The 21746-nt window shown below is 49.7% G+C and overlaps 1 protein-coding gene across 3 annotated transcripts in view; it reads right to left on the reverse strand.

Annotated features, from left to right (window-relative positions):
* Positions 1 to 16185, reverse strand: part of NR5A2 (nuclear receptor subfamily 5 group A member 2) — a 126065-nt gene extending 109880 nt beyond the window's left edge. For 2 of the 3 annotated variants that reach the window (XM_081224013.1, XM_081224015.1), the window contains exons 1-2: positions 15935 to 16185; positions 773 to 891 (exon numbers count right to left, since the gene is read on the reverse strand). In XM_081224013.1, coding sequence (XP_081080139.1) covers positions 773 to 891; positions 15935 to 15998 — 183 coding nt within the window. In that variant the 5' untranslated portion in view covers positions 15999 to 16185. Of the gene's footprint in view, positions 1 to 772; positions 892 to 1873; positions 1973 to 15934 lie in introns of those variants that run through there. The other variant, XM_081224014.1, reaches the window with a different exon arrangement.
* Between the last annotated feature and the right edge of the window lie 5561 nt (positions 16186 to 21746).

The following is a 21746-nucleotide window of genomic DNA, read 5'->3' on the forward strand; positions in this document are numbered from 1 at the left end:
AAGAAGGGATTTTCTTGGCAGTGGTTTAAGTAATTGTACTGAGTTTTCTACTTTTAAAAATGTTGAAAAATAGGGGGTATCAAGTTTACTGGGAATATATGAAAAAGGTCTGAGATAAATCCTTAATGTATAGTTGACATTGTAAGTAATAATACAGTACATCTTACATATTAAAATTTCTTGCATTTAAATAGGTCATATAATATATTTATGAAAACTACTCTTATTATAAACTTAAGATCTGGTTTCTAATTCTTTATGATATAGATTTCAAAAAAATCTTAAAAATTATTTTTGGAATAAATCAGGATGAAATCATGCAGTTGGGAATTTAGACCTTTATGTCTGTGGGTAAAAAATGTTTGGACGTGTAGCACAGAATACTCTGAAGTTAAAATGTATTCGGGAAATACTTTGTCATGTTCGCTCTCAAGAACAACGATGCTTTAAATATATATAAGTCAAGCAAAATCAATACTTTGGACCGTTAGAAATAGAAGTCTTTCTACAGCTCTATCACCTTCCTACCATAAACTATTTTCAAGCCATGAGACTGGCAAAGTTTTCTAAACAGCATAAATCTCTTTGCCTTTTGAGTTAAATTGGACACATATTTCTAAGAATCATCTCACTAAGACTCACTCATTCCCTCTCTCATTTTTAATTGGGTACAAAAAAGACAGCCTGTATTTATTTAGCTTTAAGAAGTAATCCAATGGTTTATTTTGGTTTAGAGCATTATATTTCTCAGGTAGCAACGTAGAAGGCAAACCTTGCAGCTTTCACAGGTGAGGAGCCCATAATGGTACCCAGACACTTTATCTCCACAAACAGGACAGAGTTCCTCGAGATCTTCATCATAGGAGTAATTCACCATTTTAAACTGAGACACTGAAACAAGAGAAATGCACGCACATATCCAATTAATTTACTAGGTAGGTTTTAATCCTGCAATAAAAACCATTTTGGTGACTGGTGGGCAAACATCACCAGGTAAAATAGAAAATAAAAATGTTTTACCCAGATGTACCGCAGAGAGCTATTTTCATACAGTGGAAGTAAAACATCTTTTGGCATGCGCTTTGCATTCTTTTAATTTAAAAATAATTCTAATTTCTTGCGTTAAAAATTCTTAAGCTGACCACTGTTGAACATTAGTGCCCCTGACTCTGCAAAGCAACAGATCAGAATAGAAACACGAATTGCATAGAGTAACAACTTCGAATTTCTTTTAAACCTCCTTGAGGTTAAGTTCCAAAGTGTCACCTTTGCCTAAGGGAGAGAAAGGAGCACACGGCATTATCCTCCCACTGGAATGAGTTTGCTCAAAGTCCACCGAACTATAAGGGTGTTTGGGGAAAGCAACACCAATATGCAAACACTTGGCAGGGGAACGGACGCCCCCAGAAACCTTCTCAGCAGCCCCAATTTAACGACAGCCTGCGGCTCCCAGCGTTCAGATCTGTTAGATTAATCCAAACATTCAGTTACGTATTGATAGGGCTTTCCCCTCCACACTTTTCAAAAATCTCCTGTAAAAATAAAAAGGCAAAAGGCAGGACGCCCGGACGCCATAAAAAAAGAAGAAGAAGAAGAAAAAGAAGGAAGGGAAAAGATACACACGAGGGTTTGGTTTCGTCGCAAAGTACTGAAGTCGTTTAATGAACCTCACATGTTTCCGATCATCACCGCAAAATATAAACACCTCGAGTTCGCCCTGTTAAACAGAAATCAGGCCGCGGCTCTGAGCGGCTCCCTGCAGGGATCGGGTAACCGGCCTTCCTTCCGACGCAGCACCGCGAAGGCGTCTTCACAGCTCCAAGATGGATAAACTGCATAGCAGAGGCAGTGGCCAGGAGACCCCAGTTAATACCTGATCCGGTCCCTCCCGGAGACTCGGTCCTCGCCGATCGAGCCTCGCAGCGCGCGCCGCAGGGGACGGATCCCGAGGGCAGGTCCGCGCAGCCCGGCCGCCGCCCGCAGCCTCCCTGCACCTCCGGTGAAACCCCGGGCGCATTCGCCTCTCGCCCCTTGCTCAACTTTCGGCTACACACAGGCGCACAAACGCCCCAGTCAAGTTTGTTTTAAGTTAATCAGTGGCATTTGCAGGGGGCGGGGCGGGGCGGGAGGGGGTGGATGGGGAACCGAGGGCCGGGCAGAAGCTTCCTCTGATTTGTTTACCAAATAGGAAAGGGAGAAACAGCCCCCAGCCCAGCCCCACAGTACTCGGCCGCTCTATCACCATAGGGGCCTCTCCTTGCCAATGATCACTGATTTTTTTTTTTCTCTTTAAAATAAAGTTCTATTTTCTTTACGGATTCTGGGGGCCTCCGGAAAGGGCCGTCGGGGTGAGGGTCCTTGCAGCGCTTCTCGGCTGAGCCGCGACCGGCAGAGTGGGGCCGGCTCTCTCCCAGGGACTCAGAGCCCTGGGCTGGGGCATAAACCTGGGTGAGTTAGCCAGAGTTTGGGCGGGTCGGGGAGGGTGTCCTGGGAAGAGATGTTCCAGCCGAGGCAGACGTGTGGGCTCCGAGAAACAGAAATAAAGAGACGCAGAGCGCAGTCCTCCCGGCGGTGCCCTGAGAGGACCGCGCTCACGTTTGGGGAACCTGGGGGTTTGGCCGAGGCTGAGACTTCCAGAAGTTTAATAGCCCCATCCCTCCTAAAGCTCGTGACTATTGTCTTGAGGCACGTTTTAGGGACGGAAAAAGGTGTGCTTTACCAAGTGTGTTCTCTTCTCCCTCCCCCTTTCCCCAACAAAGTAAACTTTAACTTCGCCTCTGAGAGGCTCGGAGAGGCAACCGTTTCCAGGGGACCCGGTGCGCGCCTCGGGGATCCGACACCCAAAAGACTGGGGCTGGGGGTGGGACCGTCTTGGAAAATTCAAAGGCAGAGGCCGTGTGGGGAGACCGACGCTGCGGTGCGAGACCGGGGCACCTTTCAGAAGCGCCCAGGTGCTGTTAACCCAAGTTAGCGTTTCGAGCATGGAGTGCATCCGAGCAAATAAGTCCCGGTCTTGAGAAAGTAGAGGGAGCGGTGGGGTCTTGGACAGCGAAGGCCTCAGAGGCGCGCGGACAAGTTCCCCGAACTGTCCCGGGACCCGGTAGCGGGTCCTCTTTCTGCCCCCCGGCCCCCCGCCCCGCGGGTCGGACGGCGGTGCGTTCCCGGCCGAGACCAAGGCGAGCCTGGTCCTGGGGTGCCTTCCGCGGGGGCTCCCCTCCGGCGCAGGCCGCGTGGCCTGGATGGAGGAAGCCTCGCCCGGGCGCTGCCCACCCGCTTTCGACCCCGGGGCTGAGCCAGCGGCCGGAGGCTTCCTGGAGCCCTAGGCACCAGGGAAAGCCAGCTTTCTGCTCTGGGGCAGGAGGTCGGGTCGAGAACGCCCCTCTCGAATTCTACAAAGGAAATATTGCAATGGCATCTCCCTCCCACCTCCCCCCAAACCCTGATTCTTGCCTCCCCGGCTTCCTGTTCCAGCTTCTCCCTCCGCTGCTTTTCCCGAGTCGCCCAGAAAAGCGCGCGGTAAGGAGAAGCAGAAACTTCTCCTTGGCCCAAGAATCTCGCCGGCCCCAAGGACGCCCAAAGGATAGTCCTTCGCGGTAGTTGGCGGCGGAGGGTCTCGGAGGCAGCTCCCCGGCGCCGCTTCCCCCGCGCCCCTCTTCGCGGAATCCCAGGTGTCAGAGGGAAAGCCTCTTTGGGCCAACCGGGTCCCCTCGGCAGCCAACCTCCAAGTTGGACTCTAGGGTCTCGGGCCCAGGGGACGTCCACGGCCCTCTCTGGAGGCTGAGCGGGACCCCAGGATCCGCGAGCGGTACCCGACCCCACCAGCAGGACGCACGCCTTCCCGCCGCCCCCTCTTCTCAAAGCAGCGGGGCGACCTCAGGCCCCGGGCCCAGCGCCGCCTCTCCCGCACAGCCGCGTGCACCAGCCCTGAACTCTGCTCTCAACGCCTCCCCGGCCCTTTCAAGTTCGTTCAAGGGGATGGCAGGAAGCGTTCCGGGATCACAGGCCCGCCGGCCCGCACATCCTGCGCGCTGGCAGGGGCGAGCATGGAAGGGCACCGGTGACTTTTCCTAGCATTGTTTCCTCCCCGGCCCCGAGCAACTGCGATAAACTTCTGAAGGGCTCAATACGGCCAGATCTGGAGTCGCTTATTTTGGAATGCGGCGAAAATACAGCCTACGGGATTTGCTTTTTTTTTTTTTTTTTGCTGTTGTTGTTAGCAATCAAAAGCTGGGAAATGAAAAAGGCCTTCCAGTTTCCCAGGTCTCAGACAGAAGAGCTTGAGGCTCAACCGCCGCCCCCGTCCCACACTCACTCCGCAGCGGCCGACCAGAGGATGGGCTGGGAATAACTGGTTCTCTCCAGTTCTGCCTGCAGTTTTATGAAGTTGTTCAAATTCGAGCCGGCTCCCTGGGTGCGCCTGGGCTGTGGGGTGCCCGTGCGTCCTAACACCGCTAAGCCCGCTCTCCCCGAGGCTCCATCTCTCTCTGCAGTTGACTTTCCCAGGCAGTGCTCTTCCACCGCTCAAGAGCTCTGGTTCAAGTTCCCGCCGATTCCAACGACTGGGAACCTGCTCGGGTTTCCCGCGAGACATTCCGTCCCTTAGAATGATCTTTAGAATAATACGATCTTTAGCCTGAAGCTGCCCCGCTCTTGTAGCCAGAGCTCGAAGCCTCTCTTTTCTTAATTAGAAGTGGCCAATTAGGCATTGCTTGGAAAATCCCCGCCCCGCATTGTTCAAGAGCCATAAACTTTTATGCCTGCCCCTGGGGAAGGGGCCCGACGCCCGCGCGCCGCCCCGCAGCCCCGCAGCCCCGCGGCGACCAGCGCTCGGCGGCCAGTCAAGCGCCCGCGCTGGGCGGGCGGCTGCAGCCCGCGGGGCGAGCCCGGGGCGCTGGAGCCGCGGGAGCCAAGCGCCGCGAGCGCCTCCTTACCTTGCATGTTTTCCGGCATCTGCCCCTGTTCCCCATGCGACCGAGCCAGTCCCAGAGCTTCCGTCTCCACTTTGGGCAGCATGACAAGGCGGCCGCGGGCGGGGTAGGGGGTCCGTGCCGGTCCGGAAGCCCAGCACCTGGACGCCGGCAGCACAGCTTCAACTCCGCCGGGAAGGAGGGGGCGACCGGGTGGCTGCTTCCTCGCCCGCCGGCAGGAGCGCGCCTCCGCCGCCTCCGGGGCTGCCGTCAGGACCCCTGAGCCCCGTCCAGGCTCGCGGCTCCCGAGCCGCCCCCGAACCGCGAGGAGGAGGCAGCAGGCTGCAGGCGAAGACCGCGTCCGGGCGCCCCGGTCCGGCTCGGCAAGGGCGCAGCTGCCCGGGGCGCGAACGCGCGTACGGCCGAGCTCCGGGCGCGCAGCGGAGGCGGCGGCCGACCTCCTGCCGCAGCGGCACCGCCGCTGCTCCCGGACGGCTCGGCTCGGGCAGCCCGCACCCCGCCCTCCGCCCTCCGCCGCGCAGCGCTCGGGACCCGCAGGGTCTCTCGCGCGCGCTTTCTCTGGCTTCACTCTCCTCTCCCTCCTCGCCTTTCCTCTCCTCTCCGCCCCTTCCCCGTCTCCGCTTCCCTCCCGCTCGCTATCAGGCTTGGAGTTAGGAAGTTCCAGCCTCCCTCTGTCGCTTCGTCTACTCTCCAGCCCGGGGAGGCGAGGCTGGGAAGGAGAAGGGGAGGAAGAGGAGGAGAAGGGAGGTGAGTGGGGCTGGGCAGGGGCAAGACGGGATGAGGGGTGATGACAGTGAATGGGGACGCGTGCTCCGGACTCGGGTCGGACACCAGGCGCCAGCCAATGAGGACGAGGCGCAGGCTCCAGTCCCCTCGCCTGCCCCAACCTCTTCACCCCGCCTCGCCCCCTCCTATCCCACCCAGGCCCGGGGCGGGGGATGCGCACGCGGCGGGTCTTAACAGCGGGTGAGAGGCGACCTCTGTCTGAGCGCGGCGGCCAAGGAGAAGCTCGGGCGGAGGTGTCCGCGCGCAGAGGGGAAGCCAGAGGGACGCGAGTGGGAGTTGGGGGTGAGGGAGCGCCCCCCGTGTGCGCCGGGTGAGCGGCTGCAGGAGGAGTTAAACACATTTAAACAACGCAGAAATGAACAGAAGAGCTGGCCTGCTCTCGAGGGCCTCCCGGCCTCGTTCCCCTCGGCGCTCAGTCCGCGGGCCCCCGGGAGTGGCGGAGAGTCACGGTTCACCTGCTCACCGAGGGGACAGCCGTGTCGCCGGGAATCTGAACGGCTATCCCCGTTTCCCCATTCTTCCCCAGTTCCTTCTCTCACTTATAAACACCACCCCGCCTCCTCGAGCCCAAGATTATCTTGGCGGCAGACTTCCTAAATTTTGGTGAACTGGGTTTCCATATAGAATGCAAAGAGCAGCCTGGGCTTTCTTTTTCATTTTGCTGCCTCTTGGGTGGGACGATCCACATGAGGCCCAGAGGCCCCGCACTTTAAAAAAAGTTTTAAAGAACCATCTGTTATGCAAGCTATTCCTCCACCCGCCCAGCCCCATCTTCAAAGTTTTCAGATCTCATCGCAACACGATGAAAACATTTTTTTTTTTCTCTCCAGCCTCCTGACTGCATGTGAAATGCCTCATATTCAGTGTCTGCTGTGAGACCGGGTAATGATCAGAGTCCACTCACAAGGGGGTGAATTTGAATCTCAAAGGCTCTGAATTTATTCTACTTGAATGGTATAGAGATCACACAGTCAAACTGGCCAGTGCAGTATTTGAAGACTTGAAAAATACTCCAGTCATTGCCATGCATAATCTACACTCTTATATGAAATGGGTCGTTCATCACCTCCCCGCGCCTGGCGATTCAGATACTGTTGCCTCCTGAAACTGATTTGTCATTTTGCTGTTTAACATGCAGTATGCAGAATCTAAGTTATTTAAATCTCAGTTTTAGTAGCATCTGCAGGTTTCATGAAAATGTTTAAACTTGGTGGGAGGGCTGCCCATAGTTTGTAAAGGGGAGTGGGCTGAAGTTGCCAAACTAGTGACCCTTAAGATGCTCAGATTTTGGTGACAGTCCGTCCATTTGCAGGATTTCCTATAGTTATTTTAAGTATCACTGTGAATTAAATTCAAAAAGGGGATAAAGTCTCAGGGCTCAGATCAGTGCTCGGTGCGCTTTCCTTATGGATGCAGGTGAACTTTGAGCATCAGTTTATTACAAAGCCCTAATTTAAGAGCACCCTCATCCCACAGCAACCAAACAGCCTATGGGGGCACTTTTGCAACGCCTTCCCAACACCAGGCTGGAGCTCTGTGGGAGGGAAGGCCCTCTGGTTGCTGGGACGGGAGGAGGAGGTTAGGAGAGCTGAAAGAAGTAGATAGAGGGTCTGAGAGCACCAGGGACTTGCAGTGTGGCCTAAATCTTTGCCGGGACTTGGGGCTGCGCCTGACCTGGCTGGAGGCAAACTTTGTGATTATGTTCAGGGCCCAGCCTCAGCCCCAGAAGGGACCTGTTGAGGCCACACCTGACACCTCTTCCGTCTAGGCCAGTCTGCCCTCCCATCACACCCCCAGACACCTGGAGTGACGGTGACAAAGGGCCAGCTGGCATCCATTTGTCTCCTCACAAAAGCGAGCGGCGATGGCGGGAGAATAGGGGCTGGGGTCAAGGTTTTAAAAATCCTCCCTTAAGAGAAGCCACAGTTGAAGCTCTAGTCCAGGCTGACGGCTCTGCTTAGTCAGCTGCGAGCCCAACGGGCACCGAAAGCGCAGGAGGTCTCAAGCCGAGAGAAAACTTCCCTTTCTGAGAACCAAAGGAACCCCAAGCCCCCAGTGCTCCGGGCCTCCAGCTCCAGGAACGCAGGAGCTCCCGAGGTCCCCAGACCTCGCCAGGTCCCCTCGGGGGACGTCGAAACCCCGTCTTCGGTGGACAGGGCGGGAAATCTCCCGCGGGAGAGACCCAAGAGTACAGTCACCCTTACCCCGGGCGCTCTGAGTGGGGTTTAGGGGAGCAGACGCAGAGGCAGGGGGGGCAGGCCTCGGCTTCCGACCTCGCGCTCCTTCCCGCCCTCCAAGTGCACCCTTCCCCCATCCTCCCCCCCTAGCACTTACTCTGGTCCTTTGCCCCTTCAATTCCGCTGGGCTGGGGGTCCCCACTGGAGCCCGGAACCCGTTTGCCCCGTGACCTGGGATGGGCCTGGGCGTCTCCCAGAGCACCCTCGCGGGAGGAGCGCTGGGGGACGAGGTGCCCGAGCCCGCCCGCGGTGCCGGGTCGGTTACCTGGGGATGGTTCCAGGTGGCAGAGGCCTCCTCGCGAGGCGGGAGGGCGAAGCGGACGCCAGGAGGGGAGGCACCTGAGATGGGGATGGGGGACTGGGCCTGTGTGGTCTAAACGTCTCGGCTCGCGGTGGTCTGCGTTCACGGAGAGATACACCCACCGCCTTGGAATGATAAAGCCCCGGCAGGCGGGCCGACGCCTCCCACCCTCCTCCGGGGAAGTCTTCACCGACTGCCTCTTAGTGGGAGCGCACTTAGGAATCCACCCCGGCTGCGGGGCATGTAACTAACCGGTGGGGACGCGAGGCCGGGCGACACCGCTCCGGCTTTAGCCGCCCCGCGCGTTCTCAACTCGCTCCCCCGCTCCCCTGCCAACTCCTGGCAAACTTCGCTCCCCTTTCCCCCCGCTTCCCCCGCGCCTCCACCTCCTTTCCTACGGGGCTGGTCTCCAGGCTCGTCCTTCCCGGTTCTGACTGAGTCTTCGAGCGTTGATTGACGGTTGCAATTACAAAGGATGATGCCTCGGGGAGGCTCCCGCAGCCTTGATGAGCCCGAGAAGCGCAGTCCCGGCATATTTTATCCAGACTCAGCGCCACGGGGCCGTGCGCCCCGTCCACCCGCGGGCAGGAGCGGAGCGGGTCTCGCGCTCCCCGCCCGCGAGGATGCGACTGCCTTGCTCTCCCGCCGCCGCCTTCCCGTGGCTCCGCGCCGCGTTCCCGAGCGCGCGCCGGGCACAGCCTGCCCTTGACCTGACCTGAGAAGTGTCGGGCGGCCCCGCGCGCTTCCCGCGAGCAGTCTGCAAAGGCGTAAGAGGTCATGATTTTCAGGACTGGTTCAAGTTTCCCGGGCTCGGCAGACACGGGTCCCCGGAATTACAGCGTGGAAGACCTACGTCTCCCGCCCGCCTGGGTGGGAGAAGCCTGCCACGACCCAGCACGACCCGCCCAACCCCGCACGAAACTTGCAAATCTACATCCTTGGAACCAATGTCTAACACCTCCTCCATTCCTACTTTTTGGTGCTTTTGAGAAACCAGAATACTTTTCTCGTAGCACGTGCCTACTCTTTAGCCGCAAAAGAAACCTAGATTTCCCCACCCACCCACCCACCCACGAAAGTCTCCACAACCAGGCCGGGATAGCCCGAGGGGAAAGAGAAACAAGTTTATCAGTCTACTGAAGCTCGGGGTCTGCCTAAATTCTCCGCCCCTCCCATTCGAAAAGCCCATCAGAAGCCCCTTTTGCTTTCCTCTGAAAATCAAGTTCAGCTAGAACTCCAGAGTTCCGCTGCTGAGCTGGAGCCGGGAAGGGGGGTGGTGCTGGGCTACCCCCCCACCCCCCGCTTCTAGGCGCTCCACCCCCGCGTTCGAAGCACTTTTTTTTTTTTTAAAGAGAGGTTAAATTTTAGTGCAGACATATAAATTAACAAAGAGCACCGAATTGGCCGAAGCTTTCAGAGAATAAACTGGAATAGGTGAGAAGTCGTGTCATGTTAAAAAAAAAAAAAAATCCCTTTCTGCTGCCTGAGTAAACAGCCTGTCGTCCAGGAGGAAAAACTGCGGCCAGTCTAGCTAGACCTTCTACCCCGAGAAAGACTGCCTGGTAGGGGGTGGCCAGCCAATGGCGACTGATTCACAGTCACTATGGGAGTATCTTAGTATATCAGGGCCCCGTCTTTACCAGCGAGGAAAACGCAAGGTGCCGCATTTATCTGGGTAATCAAGACTCCACCCCCTCCAAACAAACTCGCATCCTTTCCCTGAAGGACATGTGAGGTTTTTGGAGACTTTGGCCTGTATTATCGGAATCTACAGCTCTCGGTAATAAGGCTTCCCTGTAGAACTTTTTAGACTTCATTTTCTTTGGGGCGGGTTGCCCCTGCCCAGGGGTCTAGGCGCGTCCCACCTTGGTCGAGCCGGTGCCCTTCGAGGTGAATGGGGAGATCCGGTCTGGAGAAAGGAGCCGGCTGGGAAATAACCTTGGGTAGGTGGTCCAATCTAATCTAGCTCTTCCTCTCTGTAATTGAAATGGAGATGTGAGTCAGCTCCAACTCAACACTGGAGACTCCACTCTCGGAACCATCCCTGTCCATTCTCGGGACAAACCAGAACAGCGAGTGGCGTTCTCGAGGACGACTCTGGCGCCTGCAGGCCACTGAGCCCTGGGTGAACCCTGCGAACGCTCACACGGCGACTCCACCCCCCGTGGTCCCTCCCGCGCCCCAACCTGGACCGGGAACTCAGATCTGAGCACGAGGTGATTCTAGGCTGACATCCCATTGAATCTGGCCAGACTGGAAGCTTCATGAGGGAAGGGACGACGTGCCGGTCAGCTTCCGAATGGGGCCCCGGCTGTGGCCGCGCGGGGATGGATCGGGAGCCTCCGGCCTTAGGGGAGCCCCCGCGCAGGGTGTTCTGGTTTTTAAGATCAAAGAGTGCCGGACCCGCAGAACTGCGGCCGTCGAGCAATTCAGGTCCCTCCTGGACAACAGAGCAAGACTGGGTTTGGAAAGGGGGCACTCGGGGTGGTCTCGTCACCTTGGGACTTGCCGCGTGGGCGTAGGGAGAGTGTTAGGGGCCCCGAGATGCCGCGGGTCGCGCTTTTCGGAGGGTGTCAGCTCCTTTTCCAACTTGCAGACAACTTTCGTGGTTAAGAGATGGTGGCCAGCGTGCACCGAGCCTTGGGGACGAATTCTTTCGCTTTCCCCCAGGATTTCTCGTCTGGACACTGTGGGGCGTCGCTTCGGGGACTTGGTGGCGGGTTCCGAGCAGTTTTCTTTCCAATCCTATAGGCACCGCTGGAGGCGGCGGAGTTTTGGGGCCCTGAGGCTGCGGACGTCCAGAGCCAAGCCTCAGCAGCATTAACTGGAAAACGTTAGCGCCGGGCGTGGGACCAGCATCTCCCAGCAGGAGACACACCCGGCTTTGTCAAAAGTGCTTTAAAAGGGCGGGGGAGGAGGTGCTTAAACTATCTCTTTCCCTATGCCCTCCCGCCAGGAGACCTTTGCTTGTTTCTTAGGAATAAAAAGTCCTCTCTAAACTCACTCATTTTGAGTGATTTCCCTGCCGTCCTCATATCACGGACTCTATAACAAGTGGATGCTGTGAATTTCCTCTCAATTTCCTTTTCATCCACTCAGGAGCCCCGCGAGTTGCTACCATAAGCCACAGAACTGCAAGCTCAACGTCAAACTCCAGAGATCCTTTCAGGAAATTCCAGAGTCAGAGACCAGAAGTGCCTTCCTGCCCCCCACCCCCCGCCCCCCATCTCTGCTCAGCTCTCAGGGCTCCAGATGGCTCCACCCCACCCATACGCCACGCCCCAGCCCACCCTTCCAAATTCTTCGGGGTTTCCACTGCGGATTGAAGAGGACGATAAAGAGCGATTGACAAACGTCTTACTTAAGCCCCAAATGCCTTTCGGAAGAAAGTCTGAGTAGACATACATTGTTTGTAATCATAATTTCTTTATATCAACAAGAGCAAAAAGATACTACCTTGAGGAAAAAGCATGGATTTCAGAGTCACATCCATGATTTCTATTTACAGCCCACTCTTCTGACAAACTGAGTGACCTTGGGTAAATCACTTGACCTTTCCGAGTCCATTTTTTTTTCTTCCTCAGTAAAGTAAGGCTCACAAAGAAGACTTTTTTAAACAAAATAAACTTTATACACAGGTGATCGTGTCAGAAGAGCAGCCCACCACACTGTTATTAATATCAGTTCTTTCTCTTTCTCCCTAATTTCCCCCAAACCATTCTCTATAAGGAAAACAACTGGGAAAGGAATCACTAGCCATTCTAAGGACCATTAAAAATGGATCCTTCCAGCGGGAGGTTCCTGCCAATGCCGCCATCTTGCAGTGTTTGACACAGTCCTCAGGACTCAATCACGTTACCCGCAGATATTCAGCTTATTTGAGGTTTAAAAGTAAAGTATATCTTTTCTTACTTGTCAGTCACGCAAAAACACACATAACAGAGCTTCCTCAAAGACTGAGAAAGAGGCAGCCTTTATTGATCGGTCTGGTCAATTTCAGTCCACATGTTTCCCCAGGCTCAATCTCTCATGCACCGGTCATATTTCAGCTCTTCCCCAAGCCCTTCCCAGATGCAATGCCCGCCAAACTCCTGAAGTTCCTTGAAGCCAAGTGGGTTTCTCAGAGAAGATGTTCCAGCAAGGTGAAGAGTGAAGACATACCCTCAAATAAGTAGCTTTATCCTGAGGTAGGTTCTGGACTTGGGGAGTAAGACATCTGACTCTTGCCCTGCATAGGGCATCCCTGGAGGTGTTTGGAGAGGTTGGAAAACTGGCCGGAGACTGTCCCAGAGCCCCTCTCTAGCTCAGCTCAAGTTCAAGGCTGAGTCCAAGATAACCCTAGACATTTGTGTCTGCGTGGAGGGGTCAAGTAAAGAAAAAAAAGCATTCCCAAGCCTCTGTTCTGGCTTCATCCATACATCTCTCTTGGTTTATTAAAAGAGGCATTAAAGAAATTCTTTAAGTCCCATCACAATTGAGGATCCAGGCCAGCAAAGAGAATCTGAGATGCATTGTTTCGGAAGTGGGCAGGAGCCGGGAAGGAGACAAGGCTCCGAGGCTTAGCTTCCTGGAGGGAACTGGCTTCCTAAGCCCAGCAGCAAGAATCAGACCATGGGCTTGGGTAACTGGTGTTCTAAACAGCACTGCAAATAAAACTGGCTAGAGGTTCTGGTGACATAACAGGCTTTCTCACTTTCCACTGTGTGACGTTGACTTCCAGAGATCTTAAGGGCACAGAGCTTACTGGAGGTTATCACTGGAATCAAATCAGACTCCGAGAGTGCTAAGGGGACCAGATAGCAACGTTTATATCACAGTCTCAAGACAGCCTTTGTACTGTGTATGACGTACCCCTAGCCACACAGACAGAACCTCCTGTGGTCAGGATGCAACATTATATGGACTGTATAATATTCTTCAAAAATGCACTTAATTCGAAGAATTACATAAATTTAATACAAATCAAACATAACGTTGAGCACATTGCAAGAGGGTCAATAAATACTCGTTACATGACGTTTCCTACCACACAGATTTGGCTCTTTGGCTGACATAGACAGGTACTTTATTCTCTCTCTCAAAGTAGTACTGCGTACTATTCAGTAAAATCACCCCATTTGTCAGAAAGTAAAAAGCCTAAGCCAGAAACCAAGAATCTGGACAGCATCCCAGAGCTAGTGAACTTTAGGGGAACGATCTGGTTGTAACCCAAGTCTGCTGCTCTTACACCCCACAGATTATCTTGCAGGTAGGCAGAAGGAACGGCATCTTATTTTCACTTTTCGATACGAGCACAGACGTCTACATGCAATTTTCATGGAACCGCCAGTGTGCATAAAAGAAAAGTGTCATGCCATGTCTCTAGGACCCATAGAGACAGCTTTTTAGATAAACAGAGGCACATTTCCCAGAAGAACACAAATGAGCTGATGTAGAAGTCAAACCCTGACTGAGCTGTACATACACTGGGCTTAGTTTTGGGAACCTCTCCCCACTCTATCCCAATGTGCCATCAAAGCCACCGGGACCTCAGACCCTATAAGCTGCACCCGTGGGTTCTCCTCACTGGGCCTGCCTGGGGCCGTCAGACCCCCATCCAAGAGGCAACTGGCCTTCAGGGACCCACTGGAGGACCTGGTGGCTCCACTGTCCCTCCGGGTGATGGTCTAGCCAAGAACCCCGGGAATGGCCCCCAGCACCCCCGGGAGGCTACGCTGTGGAACACACCAACCCTCAGTGCCAGCAGCCGCCTCCGGGTAACCAAGATGTTCAAAATGGGGACACCTCACAACCAACCGTGGGGCTGCAATAGCCGGGGACGGGGGAGAGAGTGTGCCTGGGCCGGGAGGGGGCGGTGGCTGCGACTGAGATCTGGAAAGAGGGGTTTTTTAACCGGAAAATTCACCGTTATTTTGTCACCCCAGGATCTGGCGCCCGGAAGTACCAGCACAGGTTTCGGGTGTCGGGGGCGGGCTCGCGGAGGCCCTGGGCTTCTCCTTCGGGGCCTTCTTGAGGCTCAGCCTCTAGCGATCCCTCCGGGGCTAGACGGATGCCCCGCCGGCTGCCGGCGCTCCGGACCCGGCGGACCCCAGACTTGCAGGTGGTCCTGCTTCACGCCCGGGACGGACCCGGCGCGGTGTGAGTGCCGGGCGTCGGGTGAAAAATACGCTTCTTCCGCGGTAGCCGAGGCAACGCGAAAGCGGCTCCTCCACCATCTCCCCCGCATTCCTTCACCCCGGGCCTGCGCCGCGCCGTGGGGGTCCTCGTGTGTGGTCTCGGGAATCCCCTCGCCCTGAATTCGTATCCGCGGGCGGATGAGACTCCGAGCGCGCCCTCGCCGCGCGCCCCCGCCTCCGCGGCCCGAGCGCGCCTCTCCCCACGCGCCCCCGCCTCCCCGGCCCGAGCGCGCCTCTCCCCGCGCGCCCCCGCATCCCCAGCCCGAGCGCGCCCTCGCCGCGCGCCGCCGACGCCAGCAGCGCGGTGGCCCAGCGCGGCCGCTGCCTGTAGGGACCCTTCGCCCATGCGCCCAGGCGGCTGCGCCCCGGGCAAAGATTTGAAATCGCTCTGTGTTCTCTTCCAGCTTCTTCTGTGCCCGTATTTTCTTTTTATCAGCAGAGCAATTGATTATCTGTTGCACTCTGCCTGCCTTCCCGGTGTTTTCTTTTTCGTAAGTACAGAACATTTTTTTTGCAACCATTTCCTCAATTGATACACTTTAGGGTGTAGTTGGCCCATAAAAAATGCAATCACTGCGTTCGGTGGAGTCAGCTGGTTATCAAGGGAGAAAGAGGAAAAGCCGGAGCCTTGATTTTCCTTCTTGTTCCAGCGGCGCTGGAACTCAGCGCCGATGACAGGCCTCTGCGAATTACAGGGAAATTCCTGTTCGAAAGTCTAAGAAAGTGCTACAAGAAAGGGCTTAGGTCCCTCAAAAACTAGTGGAAGGAAGAAGGGCAAGATTTCCAACAGACTAATAATTACAGACCCCTGGGAATTACTTCCCTTTAGTCCTTTACTTTCAGGATTAATTAGAGGTATTCTTGCTGTAACGTTAACGTTTGTGGCTCGCCATTATTTTTTAAAAATGAAAATAAACTTTGTTTACTTATTCTGTTTATGAAAAGAAGACATGCTCATTATTTTGAAAAACAGTCACCCTTAACTTCTAATCCTTAACTAATGATGGTATTTTTTTGTTTGTTTTTGTTTTTGGCTCGAAAAACAAAAGTTTTCTATAATATCTGCAATGAATGAGACATACTGTGATGTGGCTTGAAACTCCACAGATACGTGAAAGCACTTGTTGAAGTTTGATCAATGGTGACTCCATATGGCTAACTTGTTTCAAGTTGTTCAAATTTTAGTTTATTATTTCTCATTTAAAATTATCAGAAAATATTAGGGATGAAGGTGAGATATTGTACATTTTGTTTTCTGGCTGTCTTAGGCTAATAGGATGACATGCAAAAACAGAGGATATAATGAATATTTGAAATATTCGTTTGCCTTTTTTGAACTTCAAGAAAGATAAATGTGTGATATATATGAGGACTTATGTGCTTTTAATAAACACAATTGGAAAAGCAGTGACTTATAACAGTAAATACATCAATGAGATTAAATTACATGTATTAGTGTAGTAGCAGGATAATAAATAGATGATAAAAAGAGCAACTCCTACTTACCAATAGGCGTAAGTCCGTGCTTTAGAGATTCTTGCAAATCCCCAGTATCCGAATTAGAAGACATTGTTAATGTAATTATAGGCAGTCCTTTGGCTTAAAGCAGAAATCATTGAGCATAAGAAAAAGTGCAGCTTGTCAAATTTTGTAGCCTTGGGGAGGACACATCAGACTACAGTAACCCTTAGTGAAAGTTAAGAAAAAGCCAAAAAACAAAAAACAACAAAAAAAAATCCAAGAATCCAGAAAGTTACAAGCAAGTATTTCCCTGGACTCTGTACTTTTTCCAGCATTAGTGACCTGCTGTAAACAATGTATCCAGTTTCATGATGGTTTCTAATCAGAGGAATGGAAACTTTCGATAGGCTTGGACTAATCACATGACTCTATGCAGGTTGATAAGAGGACCCTGTTATAAAGTGACAGCAAAAGAGATAAGAACTCTGGGCAGATAATGGCAAACAAATGATTAACTCAGAAATGGAGAGGTGCAGTGCAGCTTGGAGAGTGGAAAGTTGTAAAACTGAGGGGTCAGAAGATCATACTTAGTGGATAAAACTCCAAACCAGCTTAAATCCACTAACTAAACTTAGGCTTGTGACATACCCCCTTGATGTCATCACCTCTTTGCAGAGAGGAGGACAGACGTAGCGCTTCTGACCTCTGTAAATATATTTTAGATGATAACGTTGGCAGACATTCATTCTTTAAGTGATGGCTAGGGATATGATTGACACTTTGAAGCACTACAGGTAGCATTACCGAGCTTGTGCTCATTTATTTATTCATGTTTTGTCAACCAGCTTTTTTATCATGCCTGTTCATTAGCTGAGGAGTTAACCTTAGCTTGTTTGTACATTGGTCTGTTGATTAAAAGGGCAGCCTATCTCTTTACCCCAATAAAGTAAAACTTATACTTTGAGGTTAATGCTGGCAAAATGACAAATGTGTAGTACGTTTTCCATAATTTAAAAATTATCATTCTTTCCTTGAATCCATGGAAAAAAATCTGGATTACTCCTGACCGTGGAAGAACTATTACTCAAATGACCACGGGTAGTTTTAGGCTCTTGTGAAATATCCCTGTTGTCCTTTAAAGTAATAAAGTCTGGATTCTTAGAGCAATGTATGTCTTTTCTTATGTTGTGGAACAACAGTTAGTTATTTTCTTGTATGTTTTGATTTTGCTAATGGAGCAAACTTTTTTTTTTTTTTTTTTTGGCCTGAGATCCTATTTGGAAAACCCAGAATGTTTATGTATAGCATTTTTTCCATCAAAATTTTAATTTTTTTGGATTAGGTTTGACTGCATATAATAGAAAAAGCAGAATGCCAGTGGTTTAAATAAGACATTTATTTCTCTCTTGTAAAAGAAATTCAGAGGTAATGATGGTACAGTGGCCCTACAAAGTTGTCCAGGACCTGGTTCTTTCTGTTTTACTCTCCTCTGTCCCTTGTCCTCATGTTCCAAAATGACTGCTAGAGGTCAGCCATCACTACCAGGAAGCAGTACAGAGGAAGGGAGAAAACACATATTCCTTTTCCAGGACATTTCCAGAAAGTGCCATGTAAACACTTTGCTTACAACTCACTAGGCAGAAATTTGACACATACCCACACTTAGCTGCAAGGGAGGCTGGGGAGTGAAGTATATAGCTGGGCAAGTAAATGTATATTTCAAACTAGCAAGGATTGGGTAATTATAATCACCCATGTCAGTTCTTTGTTGTTATTTCTTTAAACAGTCAAAAAATAATGTGGCATAATACCAGAAATGTACATAGGTAGATATTAAAGGACCTATGACCCTGAAAAGCAGCTACTCTCTTAAAAATTATAAGGCTCTAAAAGCTTTTTGCCTATGTGAATTATATCTATTAATATTTATTTTATTCAACATTAAAATTGAGAAAGTAAAAAAGTTATTATTTAAAAAATTTTTATTGGAGTATAGTTGATTTACAATGTTGTGTTAGTTTCAGGTGTACAGCAAAATGAATCAGTTATATATATATATCCATTCTAAAAAAGTATTATTTATAAATATATTAATTTGTAGTTATTAAAGTATATTACTATAAATAACACATTGAAAATTGAAAATAGCTGTTTTCCAAAACAAAATAATTCATAAAAAGTGACATTTTCAGAAGTCTTTTTAATGTCTAACTTAATAGAAAGCTGGATTCTCACATCTCCTTCTGCATTCAGTCTGTAGTGATATGTTGTTTGGACTGAAGTATATAAAAAACATGGGACTTCCCTGGTGGTGCAGTGGTTAAGAATCCACCTGCCAATGCAGGGGACACTGGTTTGAGCCCTGGTCCGGGAAGATCCCACATGCCGCGAAGAAACTAAGCCCGTGCGCCACAACTACTGAGCCTGCATTCTAGAGCCCGCGAGCCACAACTACTGAGCCCATGTGTCACAGCTACTGAGCCTGTGCTCTAGAGCCCGTGCTCTGCAACAAGAGAAGCCACTGCAATGAGAAGCCTGCGCACTGCAACAAAGAGTGGCCCCTGCTCGCCTCAACTAGAGAAAGCCCACACGCAACAATGAACACCCAACACAGCCAAACGTAAATAAAGTTTTTAAATAATAATAATAAAAACATGGTCTTCAGAATATGAAGGCAGAAGAAAAGAGCAGTACTACAACAGCTTTTTCAGATAATTATGGATCTTTTTCTTTGATTCCACAAGTGATATCTTCTTCGTGGTTGAAATGTGGAATCCTTAACCAAATCTGTGAACATTTTGTCCTCTATTGCACTAAAATTCATTGACCTTTTTTACACTTCAAATGCACCTTTTCCTGTACATGATTTTATTACATCTTACACTGGTGATTTGGAAAAATATATGTTCATCAAATTTGGCAAATGTTCCAAATGTGGACAAATATCAAAACTTATACTCACTAATATCACCACTGATCTCATCAGAAGTCTTTAAATACTAGGAAGCTGTCCAACTCTCAGTGGAATATTCAGATTTTCTAAAATCCAAATGTTCACTTGAAAGTCTGAGGGTTTTTTTTGTTTTTGTTTTTGTTTTTGTTTTTTTTTTGCGGTACGTGGGCCTCTCACTGTTGTGGCCTCTCCCATTGCAGAGCACAAGCTCTGGACACGCAGGCTCAGCAGCCATGGCTCACGGGCCCAGCCGCTCTGCGGCATGTGGGATCTTCCCGGACCGGGGCCTGAACCCACGTCCCCTGCATCGGCAGGCAGACTCTCAACCACTGCGCCACCAGGGAAGCCCGAAAGTCTGAGTTTTATCGGTGAAAAAAGTACTATCAGTTTTTTCCTTGAAGTAATAGGTTTACTTCGTATTCAAGAAATGTCTCCAAAATACCTACGTCTAAATAACCAAAGTCTGTCAGCCATTCTCAAAATGTAAAAACAACATTTTATTTAAAAAGCTGCCACGTTTTTCAAGAGTAACATGGTTTTTAAAAATTGAAGTAGAGTTGATGTACAATGTCATGTTAATTTCTGCTGTACAGCAAAGTGACTCAGTTATATGTATACATATATATGTATATATGTTCTTTCTTATATTCTTTTCCATTATGATTTATCCCAGGGCATTGAATATAGTTCCTTGTGCTCTACAGTAGGACCTTGTTGTCCATCCTTTCTATAAGAGTAGCGTGTTAATAATTTTTTACCAGCCAACTCATATATTGAATACACGATTGTTCTGGTCAGAAAATACAATGTTTGGAATTTTTTATAAAACAAAATGGTCTGTTGGGACTTCCCTGGTGGTCCAATGGTTGGGACTTCACGCTTTCACTGCCGAGCACGAGGGTTCAATCCCTGGTCAGGGAATTAGGATCCTGCAAGCTGCGCAGCGCAGCGCAGCTAAAAAAAAAGGTCTGTTTATTTGGTCTGTTTTAAAAATGTGCTTTCATAATTGCATTTTCATGAAATTGGGGGTATGGAAGAGATCTGAATGGAATTAAAATAGATAATATCTTCTTTTGTTAAATATTATGAGCCATATTCCACCCCAAAAGTTTGAAAAGAAAGCACATTGGAATTTCTTCTGTGAACAGAAACTTTTCCTGGTCTCCTCAACCTTCGCGTCCTAACCAGGGCTGCCTGTTCCAAACAGGTTGTGGAAAGATTTTTGGAACTTGGGAGAGCTGGATGCTCACCGTAGGGACCTGAGATTCGGGCTGTTTTTATGACTTTTCTTGTCTTGGAGATAAATGTCAAGATTATTTCAAAATATAATTCCCTACACTCAGAGTTACTCCTTTAGGGGAGTAAAGTTAGGAAACTCAACACCATATGATCCAGCAATCCCACTCCTGGGCATGTATCTGGAAGAAACTATAATTCAAAAAGATACATGCACCCCAAAGTTCATAGCAGCACTCTTCACAATAGCCAGGACATGGAAGCAACGTAAATGCCCATCGACAGATGAATGGGTAAAGAAGATGTGGTACATATATACAATGAAATCGTCCTTAGCCATAAAAAAGAATGAAATAATGCCATTTGCAGCAATATGGATGGACCTAGAGATGATCATAATAAGTGAAAGAAGTCAAAGACAAGTACTATATGATATCACTTATATGTGGAATCTAAAACATGATGCAAACAAACTTATCTATGACAGAAACAGACTCACAGACATAGAGAACAGACTTGAACACATTATAACCTAATTAGATCAGTGGTTTAAATCAAAATGTTAATAAGGCTAAAGTCAAAGTTTTAAAGTTTTATAAATGGAAAAATTATTTGCAAGATCAGATGGACACCTAGTATTGCTAGCTGACACTCACAGACTTGGGCCTTAATTAGGAAGGAATCAGTACAATACACCATTGTGCAGTTGATAAAAACAAAGTGACCTTTTCTGAAAACTTTGCTTGGATGGGGATACTGGGTAAGTTGGAATATAAATTTATGACACTAGCTAATTTTCATGTTAAAATTGAAATTTTATTTTATTCTTTTAGGTTTCTGGAAGAGAATCTTTCTCAATCAGTGACTAAAGCCCATGTATCAATATTTTCAAGCCTTTATGTGCTTTTAAACAATATTAGCATTGATGCTTCTTTTTTTAATTTAATTTTTATTTTATATTATAGTCGATTTACAATGATGTGTTAGTTTCAGGTGTACAGCAAAGTGATTCAGTTATACATATACATACATACATTCTTTTTCAGGTTCTTTCCCCATATAAGTTATTACAAGAATATTGAGTAGAGTTCCCTGGGCTATACAGTAGGTTCTTGTTGATTATTTATTTTATATATAGTAGTGTGGATGCTTTTTTTAAACTAAGTAAATGGGGTGCGTATGTGTGTGTACAGATCATTTATAACTGAATATATGGACATTGGTTGTAACATAATTTCACATGTCATATACTGTAATAGATTAAGCAGTCATTGTCTGAAGAGTCACATTATAGAATTCATTATCCCCCCTTTTATTCTTTGTTGTTTACTCTGATTACTGTTATGTTTTCATTTCTCCTCTTGCTTCATGTTATTTTGGTTGAGATGTTGGAATACTGCATCGGAATGATAAAAGTGCTATATGGAAAGACCAGTTAGAGGAGAAATGAGAATAAAAGAAGACCTCTCACCTCCTCCCTCTCTGCCGCGTTTTAGCTGTGTTACTGGCTCCCAGCCCTGCTGGATGCACACTCTCCTCTGTATCCGGTTTGGGTGGCATGGGGCCTGGGTGACTCCTGGAAATCAGGGTGAGAATTGGCAGTGGCCATGACTGTGGTCCAGAGATGGCATTTGATAAACATGCTGTTTTTTTCTCAGAGCTTTAAGC

Source organism: Mesoplodon bidens, assembly GCF_964165515.1.
Source record: "Mesoplodon bidens genome assembly, chromosome: 2".
Lineage (NCBI taxonomy): Eukaryota > Metazoa > Chordata > Mammalia > Artiodactyla > Ziphiidae > Mesoplodon > Mesoplodon bidens.